Genomic DNA, 12,210 nt, shown 5'->3' with positions numbered 1-12,210 from the left:
TGTATTTTTTTGGCTGCTTTCACTCCAAGCATTACAGCAGCCTTTATAATGTTCTGGGAACAGAAGTGGTTATTTTCAGCTTTGGGGTTGGTTTGTTACACAAAGTCTGACTTTCTTATGCATTTCCAATGTAGCAGATGGGACTGAAATCATGTGCTGTAGTTACAAATAGATCTAAACAGATTGTTTGACTGATGCTGGTCTTGACCTTCAAAATAAGCCTCACTAAATTTTACACAGAAAGTGCTAACCTCAGCATTGAATAATCTAAAAATATGACTAAGGGGAATATGCATATAACTTGATTTAAAATGAAAGACTGTTGTTTCACTACTAGTACTTAAGACATTTGGCTCTACATGGTATTTTTCACTCTACGTTAGTCTTAGTGATTATTGTAGCCAATACTGTAGTGATTACTGTAGTACTGTAGTACTGTTTGCCCACTGTCAAGCAGTGTGGTGAGATAGAGGTACAAGGAGTAGCTTCCTACTGTCTGTTCTACAAGAACAATCCATCTGGACATATTTTCTTAATGAAAACTCATATCTTCCAGGGTTCAGAAGCCAGATACATTACAGATAGATAGGCAAATTAAGTGTGTTCTAAAGACGTATTACAATAATGACAGTTGTATTATCTCTTAAAAAGTGTAACTGTTTATTAATATAGGCAGAAGAATAAAAAATTAAAATCTTTACGAATGTGATGCCTTTTTTTCCCACCGACTTCTAAGAAGAAATTACTAACAAATACTTACAAGTTACCTACAAAAAAAATCCACTTTTTTTTCTTTAATCCTGAGTCAGACTTGCTTGAAATGCTTGAATAGTGTATGCTCTTTGTTCATACACGTCTGTAATTTAAGGGTAATTTTTTACCTGCTGCATGTGGCCCAATACATTTTTTCGACAATCAAACACTCCTTTTCCTTCTTCAGAATACAGCTGATAAATGAAATCAGTTGTGTAGTTCTCATTGCAGTTCTCATTTCTGTAACAGTGAAGGCCAGATATAGTTAGCAAATATACTAGCAAGTAGGGGATGTCCTTACAGCTACTGAATGACAGATGTTTTCCCGTTTTCTGGATACCAGTAATCATGGCTTGGATATTTTCATCTAATGACATATGTTCATTTCCATGTAACATGCTCCTGATTTTGAAGTCTGCATTACTTTTACTACATTGTAATTGCAGTGATTGACATCACTTGGAATCCACTGTTGAATACAATAGTGAAAAATACCATTTTAGGTCTGACAAGTTCATTATGCAGAGAAAAAAAAATGTATTAAAGTGAAAAGTCATCAGTATCCAATGTTGTCATTTTGCCGTTGATAGAAGCATGAATAATGAATAGTAACTTAGTTTATTCCTTAACGATATTGGAAACATAGGGTATTTTTTCACCCTAACCATATAATTAATAGAACATGAACAAATACAATGGTATCCCCATACAACTTACTGTGGTATTACTCTTTCAGCCATTTGCTATTTGGCAGACTGAAATCCTCAAAAGAGAAGTTACAGTCTGATTCAGGCTGCCTAAGAAGGTGTAATTTTAAACATACTGTTTTAAACCACATGTTTTGATTTTTGAAAGCTGTTTTATTCTGTGGCTATCTCCTAAAGTCTACACAGGATTTTTATAGTAAAGGCCATACTATATGGGTACACATGTATGCTAGTTTTCACACTGTCTTTCATGAGAAAGTATCTACTATAAAAGACAAAGCCGATGAGAAAACACGATGAAATGTTAAGATTATAAGCAAATATATTTACATAGAAAGAAGGAAGTTTTGGACTTCAGCTTCCAGACAGCTCCCAGAATTACCTTCTGCAGCAACAGCTTTACTAAAAATCTCATGCTAAAGGAATAATCAAGGAACATAGACTCAGAGTGTCTTTGTAAGTGGACCAACAGCCTACCTGGCTGGAAGTGCTCTGCATCACTGATGATTTTCATCACTATGAAAACTACTTTTACTTACCTCAGCACTAAACCACGCTGGATACTGGTTTTCATTTTTTCAGTCAAGTGTTCCACATTAGCCTAGAAACAACAAAAGAATTTTTTAATAAGCCATAGAGAAATATAAAACAACTTTAATGAGCCTACATCTCCTGAGAGCTTCTGTAAATAATTCCACATCAAGTATTATGTTCAAATTCAAAGAGTCATTTATTGTTTTTGGAGACCCAGGATAATACACTGGGTACAGCTATTCATCCTGGGTTAAAACTTCTTCTATATCACAACTAAATGATTTGAATCGCAACACAAAGTTGGTTTTGTATGCTATACTGGTACAGCACTGAGCTGAGTAACCTCAACATACATAAAAATACAGAAATTGCCAAAAAAAACCAGCTTGCCCTTACTCCCAGTCCTTGTAAAAGTCACTGGATAGTGATATATTGCTGTGCTGGTACTTCCCTATATGACATGAAGAGTACACGCCACTGAGAAATGTGTGGGAAGGAATTAGGATTCATTTCACACCTCTTTTCCTTTCAGGAAATTTCACGTTTCTCTTCCTTTCAGGAAATTTTTGCCTTTTTAGCTTTGTATTTGCTGATAACCACAGGCAGTTCTGCATCAGTTTACACTCTAATATGTAATCCTTAAAGACTTAAAGATCTTTACTTTAGTAACACCTTCAGACATGCTTTGAATGGTTGTGCTATCAAAGCCAGTACCTAATATACCTTATATACTGCTCAGTTCCTGACCTGAATAGCCTTCTGACATAATGAACTGAGACAGTATCACAAAAGTATTCTTTCCCTCCCCCATTTGCTTTTTGTGGGTTTTTAAAAAAAAAAATCCTGCCCAAGTCTGTTCATTTATATGTAAATTGGATTTCCATCAGAAGACCAAAAATGAAACGATCTAGTAATGTGACTAATACAGTGATTTTGTCATTTAACTGAACCTGATGCCAAGGGTAAGTGGGTACATGTTCTTGTACATAATACAGCATAAGAACTGGTGCTGTACCAAAGTGCTAAGAAACACAGCTTTTAGATACAATCTAAACTTACTTTTGTTACATGAGCCATCTACTTCAAATATACACATTATGCTATGTATGTATAACAATTTTAGTATCTACTTAAAAATGAGAAAAACATCTCTAATGTTGTATACCTGGAGTTCTCGAATATCAAACTGTTCTTCAAAGATATATGCAGCATCAGCTCCTGCTGCAAGGGCCCCCATATTAGCCAGATAACCACAGTAACCACCCATGGTCTCAATGATGAACACACGACGCTTGGTACCACTGGCTGACTGCTTGATGCGATCACACGTCTAGGCAAAGACAAGCTACTGTAAGTTTAAATAAAAAAAACTGAATTTTTGTGGTTTTAGATTTCATACATCCATCACTTTCATCCATACCATCACTTACTGGTAAAAGAATCTGAAACATTTATAAAAATATTAAAAAAGTACCATAACCCATCAAACTATAACAATTACCAAATAAAGTAATTCTTATAAATCATACACTGAACAGTGAAAGTAAAATGTTTTGCTACTACTATATCTTATTTTTTTGCTTCCTGGAAATACTAAAACAATAATTATTTTTGGTTTGTGTGTGGAATTAAAAGTTGTGATAGTCTTCTAACAGGGATACAAATAGATAAAATGAAGCTTTTTAATCAACTCTGGTATGATTTATCTTCTTTGCTTTAACTCTATTTGTTACTGAAGAGTTTATTTTCTCTTAGTATTGATTTTAAAATTCACATTCCCAACCATACTTAAGGTACAATTTCATTAACTAAAAAAGTTCTGAGCACGTATTGCCCTACTGTTTCCTTTGCAAAAATTATATCCACATAAATACCATTCTTTCAAGCACTAATGGCACATTTTTGTAATGCTTTTATTTTTTTTATGAGTAGATAAAAACATACTATAAAAAGACTGTAATCTCCACTTGCATCTGACTCTGACCACCATACAGAATGTTCTCTACAAAGAGTCTGTTGCTTACATGCCACCAATCAACACCAATATTTATTAGAGCTGTCTAAGAGACCTGGAAAATAACAGAGAAAATCTCCAGCGTGGCAGGACATAGGAAACTTAATAGCGTGAAACTGATGGACTGTCCCTAAACCAGTCCTGCTTAGTAAAACCAAGAAATTAAACAAGAAATACTTCTGAAGTTCATCATCTTGAAACCTGCATTAAGATACAGTCAAAAAATCCCCATGACTTACTGATTTTCTGAGTAACTGCAGATGCTGTAATGTTTGAGTATTTCTCTTTCACAGATATTTACACCAGAACCTTCAGTTCAGCTAACTGAAAATAATACTTCAAGTTGAAATTAAGATCATGAGCAATACGGCTTTTAAAAATATACCTAACATACTACAGAACAAATAATGAATTGATACGTGAGAAAACGTAAAATAGAAAACTAGAACTTCTAACATAGCAAGGTTTAACGCACTGAAGGACTAAAATCAATGTATGCATTTATTTGTGTCCAGCTACTAAAAGGTACACCTAAATTCATTTATATTTATATATTTGCATATGTGCATGTTATGTGTATACATAGACACACAAATACATACACGTACATTTTGAAAATGTCAATTTCTTTTACTTGTTTTGGAGTTACAATGACCTCAAGCACTTACTTTCCCCTTCCAGATGTGGTTTCATGAGAATTTTTGTAGAATACTGGCTTCTAGCATATGGTAAGCAGGAACAAATTTATTAAAATCCATCAATTTAAATAATGGCAGGTGCAACACTGAACCAATTTTAACTCTTTTTTTAAACAAGTTCCTTGGAACTGGATGGATACTAATGTGTTTAGCCTATACTATAAAAAAAAATCTTAAGCTTTAATATATGCACATTCATCTCCCTCATTTTGAGAAACCAAAACCACTTGTAAACTTCAAGCTTTCTAAAACAGCTTGCCAGCTGCTGGTAGTAGAATAAAATTTTCTGCCTTTTGAGAAGCTCCAAGTTCTAAACAAGGATATAAGTAATTAGTTGTGTTTGGGACTACCCACTTTAGATTCACTGAGGAGGATTTCTATCCTGGGCTATACAAGATGCATAGTAGAAACTTTCTACTATTCTTACTCTCTCAGAATGACTGTGATGAAAACACCAAAATACAAAAATGGCACATATTGACTTTAAAGAATCATTAATTCACAGTGAACTCCACAGGCAGCAAAGGCCAAAGCTCAAGTGCCTGATGCAGATTTCTGAAGTTTGAACATAAAAGGCATGGTGAATCTTTGGAGGACTCCGGAATTCCAATGCTTGCTGAGCTTTCATAGGAATTGCTACAGCTTCATGAAAAAAATGTGATATACAAAACTTCACCAACTGAACAGTGTGGTATTGCTAGCATAAACTAAACATTCTAACCATAGTGAAACACAATAGATACCATTTTTATTTTACTCACAGCATTACTGAAAGCTGTACAAATTGCAATTAATAATACAACCAGTGAAGTAAGAGGAAGCAGCAATATATTTTCCCATTATGTCTTCATGTTTTCTCTTTTATAGGTAGATCACTATTAGAAGTGGTATCAGTCACAATTAACTGACTTAACCTACTTCTATAAATGTCAGCCTGAGGGGGAAGCAGCTAATAGAGTGGTGAAAGTAACTGGGTCCTGCCTATAAATGTACTGCTACAGTTCACCCACACTACACCTTAAGTCATCCTCACCCCAGGGAAGACTAGGACAGAATGTAATCCACCGATCTTTCAATTATCTACTGGGGCTTCTTCATTCCATATAAATAAATAACACAGTGTCAGAGCAGGAAAAAAAACCTGCATTTCTCAAACCCCTGGACTTCTAACTTTCTTGGCCAATTACTTCATAATTACTTAGACAGACAGATTGATAATGAGGGGCTTGATAAAACCCGGAGCTGATGAGAGGTTTATTCTCTTGTCTGCATTATACCTCAACTCAGTTCTCTTTGCAGTGGCTCCAGCAGACTCAATAGGATAGTGAAGAGTTCATACAGCAGTTTTACCCAAGGGAAAAAGCTGTGGCAGACTAAAACTAGAAAATTGATTGTTCCGACTGAAATGGAAAACTCATTCATAGCAAGCTCTGGCCTTACACTGCTCAGTTACAGTGACATCAGTGACAGCCTTAACTGCTTATACTACGCATGCATTTATATGCACTTAATACGTGTTAAGCCTAATGCAGTCTATGGGATTATTCACGTGTTTAGTGTTAACCATGTACTTAAAATGCTCTACTGCACTAGACTCAATGGAATAATGTGGCACTTATTTATAAAAAATGTCCTTTCTTCTTTCACCTGAATAATGCTGAGGAGATACATAAGATAAAAACCAAAATCAACGCACGCGAACTATTTTATTCTCGGTAAAAGCAAGTGCCCTAAGCACTAATGCAGCAATCCTGAATAACAAAACAGACTCCCCAGAAGTCACACATACAACATAATGAATTTTTATGAGGTTAATCTTTAATTAGCTTTCAAAAATTTCTTAACTATAAACTGTAAAAAAAAAACCAGTAACTGAATGATTCTAGAAAACTAGACATCTCAAGGTCTTTACGTATCCTCATCTTACGCATTTTATTGTCTTTTAAAACTTTTTTAATTGACTTTTAAGAAGATATGCAGTCTTACCTCCACAATAGCATTCAAGGAAGTGTCAGCACCAATGCTAAAGTCTGTGCCTGGCACATTGTTGCTAATAGTAGCAGGCAACACACAGATAGGTACGCAAAACTCCTCAAAGCGGGAACGTGCCTCATGTAGCTGCAGACAACTTTCATAGGCCTGAAGCAGTGGTACAAGTGTGAGTGATACATTCCTTGTCTTTGGATTGCTCTGCTAATGACTCCTTGTATGTGATGGTACATTTGGCTGTCCATTGGCCCAAATAAATACAGTTGGTGATATTATTTGCGGGTGGATATCCTGTACGTACCACAACAGTGCACTGGGGTTGCATTGGCACAATGCTCTTTGAAGAAATGCAGATTAGTGCAAGCTAACACAGAGCGAATGCAAAGTGTGCACAGCACAGGCATCTGAAGCAGTTGAGCAGAAAAGGGCAGCATAAAGGTAGACTGGAAATCATCCCACAAGAAACCACTTAAAGAAATGAAGTTTGATACGTGTTAGAGAGATTAGAAAGTTAACTAGTAAAACACCTACAGTTTGAAGGAAATGCTTAAAGAAAGCTTTTTAAAAAAAAAAAATATGTTATCCTATAAAGTCAAGACACACATCTATTTCTTCTAAGAAAAAGGAAAAAACTTTTGCCTGTGCCTTCCAGGATTCTATTAACATCAAACATCTGCCTCTATGCACACAGACTGAACGCTGGCCCAGAAAAATGCAGGAATGTGCACATGGATGAGTTAATAAAGTTTTTGAGTATAGTTCAAGGATTCTTTCAAAAGCATAGCTGTAGGTCCTTGGAAAGATTCCAAATTTTTTTGAAATAAATCATCATGGGGTAAGGATTAGGCGTTCCTAATAGATGTCAAAATAATACTTAAAGGTTAAGATTTTGCAGCTCTTCTAAGTCAGCAAACATATTTTTAAGTTACATTATCCCAGTTCTTTCTAATGTAAACTAATCAGCATCTCTCATGATGTGTGGCAATTTTTTAAACTGCCTAGGTAATGACTCTCCACAAGAAAGCCTGATTACACAGTATATTACATTTTTCTTAATCTCTTTCTCCCAGAAAGGACTGATGTTCACAGAAGTCTCATTTCAATTTCTCAAATCAGTTCAGAGAATCAAACTATTGCAGAAAAAAACTAGGTTGCTATCAAGCTGTCTCCACAAATACCTATTCAGTGCCTGATTTAAGCAGTAATTTAGGAGAAAATTCCAGGAAAAAATTACAGGGAGAGTTCTGCTCTCTAGGTTTTTGGCGTAGATCAAGCAGACCCTGTTCAGTGTGTTCAGTGAGGGGACAGGACATACATGGCAGTAGGTGCATAACTGCAAACTGACTTCCTAAAGTGTATCTTTACTCATGTATTTCAAAGTGCAACTTTCAGTTAAGGTCAGTGATAGAATTCATTTTCGTAAGTCCAAATACAGTGTAGAACGCTGCACTTTAAGACCTGTAGCTCTGAGAAGCACTATAGCCAGAAGAGCCACAGATGGATTTTTCTTTTCGAGTGGATGAGACTTTATTGAGAAAATTTCAGTAACTGCCCAGCTCAACTTAGCTGAGGCTGCTTTGAATTTTTACTTCTACTGAAAAATATACACTGTTGTCACAGCAGTCTGGTAACACCACATGGCTTCCTGAAGATCTGCAAAACAGATTTAGTTTCCCTAAAAAGTTAGACTGAGACTTTTTGGGAAACCAAGTTGAAGGGAGGTTTAGAGCAATAACTAACATAATCAGTTAGTCTGCATTTATGATATGTTAAAATGCAGTTATGATATGTTTTACTTGCATTAAATATTGCCATTTTATTTGATGCAAGTGATTTCAGCAAACATATCAAAAGACTGTACCTTCACCAAGCATGAGCATTAGATGATTATAATGCAACATCTTCGCATCACTGCAGCAAAATATATTTTCAATAAAGGGTCATTTAATAATTATAAAGGGTAAACAGTTAATGGGAGGTTTTAATAACTGCTTTACAACTACTTTTTCTTAAATAAGTATTACAGTAAGATTACAGAGGGATGCTTACTACATCAATAAAATGTTTTAACCATTTCACACCCTTTTATTGTATGTGTTATTAAAAAGAGTATTGTCATAACCAAGGATGCTTTTAAAAAAATACACACAATCAAGCAAAGACTGTGTTTTGTTGACTTCATGCTGATCTCAATGCAAATAGTCACTTGGGATTTACTGCCCAGCTCTACAGCAGCTGTTGATAGGACTGAAGTGGATGGATGAAAATTTAACTGGTTAGCTAGCTTAGCCAAGCTGATTTTCAGCTTCCTAGTTGAGATTAATGTGAAGCCATAAATGCTAGTACCAGCATTGGGAGCATACAGGAATCAGTGTTTTCCAAGGGAAATGCACGGAGATGGATGGCACTAAGGCAATCTGACTGTAGCTCTCTTCACTCCTCAGTGGCTGTTTGCTATTCTTTTTCTTATAAAACTAATTGACCAATCTGTACCCCCTTCTCTTTGATGAAAGGAGAAGACAGATTGTCAAAGAGACACATTAGTGAGTTTTAGCCTCTTCCTTCTTCAGGTTTTGTTTTTTTTTTTTTAATCTCTCATTTACTTCTAAATCTCCTTAATCAAATACATATTCTTCTATACCTTGTTCTGTTTTTTTCCTTTTTCCATCAGTTAACACTAAGCCTATCAGCAGGCCTTAGTTTCAAGTTAAGTTTTCACCCTTTCCAATCTCTTTCCATGTTTCGTACCTGAAAGAGTCTAACTTTTTATTCATTCTGATTAATTATGGAGTAGGTTTCTGCATTTTAGTTCTACCTGCAAAATGTATTGCTAATGCCTCTTTTTGAGCAAGTAATACATTTAATTTAGAAAGAAATTTCTATCCTTCATGGTTATACAGGAAAAAAACCTAACACTTCTTTGCTGTCACATTCCAGAGCACCTATCTGAGATAATATTCTACCCATTTCATGGAATTAACAACACGGAGTTGAGAACATAGGTATTTTTATTATGGTACTTATTTTACCAATCCTTCCTTTTCAACAGAAATCTCAAAGCTCATGTTCTTATCCTTCAGTCCTGAACAACTTAATGCGTATATCTAGATATACAAGCCTTATGCATACCCTTTCCAGGTACAGAAACATTCAGCTTTCTCCAGGTATTTTATATTGGAGTTTTCATCAACAATTGCTCTCAATAACATTCTGAAAAGTTAAGTGAAAAATACAGCATATCATAAATTTAAAACACTACTCAAAAGACAGACCAAATTCTACTATTCTACTGATTACAAACCTACATTTTAAAGCAAAAATGGAAAAAAATAATTGAACATTTCCAGATGCTCACAAATGCATTACAGAATCTAAATTTTATTACTAAGAAACGTTTCTTCTACTATCTATGAATTAGGGAAAAGAACACTCCTATCTAATCTCTCATTTGGAATTTATGTATCTCTTGGTCTGTTTTTTCTTGGGGTTTTTTGTTGTTGTTTGTTTTTTTTTAAATGCAGATGCAGCATCTTAACACATTTTATCTGCAACTGTCTTGAGGTACCATTTACATACTTTACGAGTTTCAAACAACCTAATACTGACAAGTGACTAGTAATGCCTAACACTAAGAAGGGCTCATTACCCAGCAGAAATGTACTTACCTTACTAAAAGTTGCCAACAATATAGAAGAACAATACCACAGAAAAACTAAGTGTGATGACATTTGGTGTTCATAAGAGGTATTAATCTGAGAGTGTTGGAAACTATGATGCATTTATTGATCTAACAGAGGCAATAAGAAAAAAAAATGCTATAAACTAGATATAATAGATATTCATGTCCCATCTGCTACTTTCATTTATCACTGGCAACTGTAGGACTTGTACTGAGTCTACGAGTCACATTTGATAGGGTCATCATCACTACTGAACCTGATCTGAAAATATGACACAGGAATGAAAGGATATATTTTCATTATCAGTTTTAGTGAATCACGTTCAATCAATCAGAGCAGAAAAGTGAAAAGATACCAAGCAGAAATGTTTCCCCAACACAAAAGTCTGCTCCTTCCCCACCAATAAAAAAATTAATTTTCCATTGGATTGAATCTAAATCTTGCAAAGCTGCTACATTTCTTACTTATTTCAGAGAAAAATCTAGAGAAAATAAAACACAAAACCAAGACAGAAGCTATTAGTAAGAAAAAAAAAGAAAAAAAAATATAATTCTGAGAAGTTTTCAACTACTGCATTGAAAATCTGGAGAAAATGACTTTTTTATTATGCAATGAACGTGAATGATACTTAGAAACCTAAATATAAAGCAAAACACAGCAGCAAAGAGGGAGAGACTGGCTGACTATGATATATCCTCCCTACATTAAATAACCTATAAAAAGAAGTCAGGTAAATAAAGCTTATAAAGGAAAGAAAAGAAGAAAAGTAGGTGTTATGCACAATCATTTTACTCACCTTAATTTGTGATCATTTTGGAGAGATATTTTTATTTACCAGAACTGGAAACAACATCACCATTTATAACCTAAGTTGTCTATAAGGAATGTGTTCAAGGTAAATTTTAGTTAGTTTAAGCTACTGTCTTGTTCAAGGCAATAGTTAAGGAAACTGAGATTTCCTAACTAAAAGGTTTATTTTGCTAAAGATAAAAATATTTCTGTTGGCATGCTAAAAAAAAAACCAAACAAAACAAAACAGGTGAAAATTATGTTAGTGCTCTTGAAGTTAACAGCATTTGAAGAATCATTTTTCTGAAAATAATACTGTAATTTTCAAAACCAACTTGAAAGTCTTTTCCTGCTTTACATAAGCACTCTGCTCATGATTTTTCACTTTTTAAAATGTAGCTCACTATGTACAATCAGTGAAAAATTCTACATTCTGGCTCCAACATGACTGAAAACAAAAATCAGAAAGTGAAACTTATAGTAATTCATTGTAATGCACTAAGATAGGAAATAATTCTGTTTCTTCATTGGAAGTGAAAATGTAAATCAAATTTTGAAGATGAGTGCTGTATTAGTTCTTTGCTGTGTTTTAAACAAACTATGGACACTCTATAGCTGTACCTGCAATATGTATGTGGCTGCAGATTACGCTGAAAAAAAAAAGAAGTGCTGTTGTTTCACAGACAGAATTACATCATAGTATATAGAGTCGCTCTTCTTAGCAGTGGATTAATGCTTCTCCAGGTGATCTAGATGAACTGTAATTGTGCATATCTGACACCTTAATTTGTATGCTGTTTGACAATGATTTCTGTCCAACTCAGTTTTGTATGAATAAATCCATTTTTAATATATAGTGTATTATTGGATGTGGGTTTTTTTATAAAATATTTCATAATATGTCTCAAGTCTTCTTGGTAAATCTGTTATTAGTAGAAGACATGTAATACCTATCATTAGAGAATAGTGGACCTTACACTCTCTGTTATAGGAATAAACATGTTACACAAATAAGGATCTCCTGAACAGAACATTCACGCAGTGTT

The 12,210-nt window shown here is 34.5% G+C and overlaps 1 protein-coding gene across 3 annotated transcripts in view; it reads right to left on the bottom strand.

Moving 5' to 3' along the window:
* The window catches only part of PFKP (phosphofructokinase, platelet), a 44,978-nt gene that overhangs the window by 2,002 nt on the left and 30,766 nt on the right, over positions 1-12,210 (bottom strand). For 2 of the 3 annotated variants that reach the window (XM_057398865.1, XM_057398864.1), the window contains 4 exons: positions 6,693-6,845; positions 3,160-3,324; positions 2,000-2,061; positions 882-993 (listed from right to left, as the gene is read on the bottom strand). In XM_057398865.1, coding sequence (XP_057254848.1) covers positions 882-993; positions 2,000-2,061; positions 3,160-3,324; positions 6,693-6,845 — 492 coding nt within the window. The remainder of the gene's footprint in view (positions 1-881; positions 994-1,999; positions 2,062-3,159; positions 3,325-6,692; positions 6,846-12,210) is intronic. The other variant, XM_057398863.1, reaches the window with a different exon arrangement.

The sequence above is a fragment of the Pezoporus wallicus genome, unplaced genomic scaffold (assembly GCF_028554395.1).
Source record: "Pezoporus wallicus isolate ANWC-B61680 ecotype Strahan unplaced genomic scaffold, APGP_CSIRO_Pwel_v1 contig_7866, whole genome shotgun sequence".
NCBI lineage: Eukaryota > Metazoa > Chordata > Aves > Psittaciformes > Psittacidae > Pezoporus > Pezoporus wallicus.
This window is presented reverse-complemented; position numbering and strand designations above follow the sequence as displayed.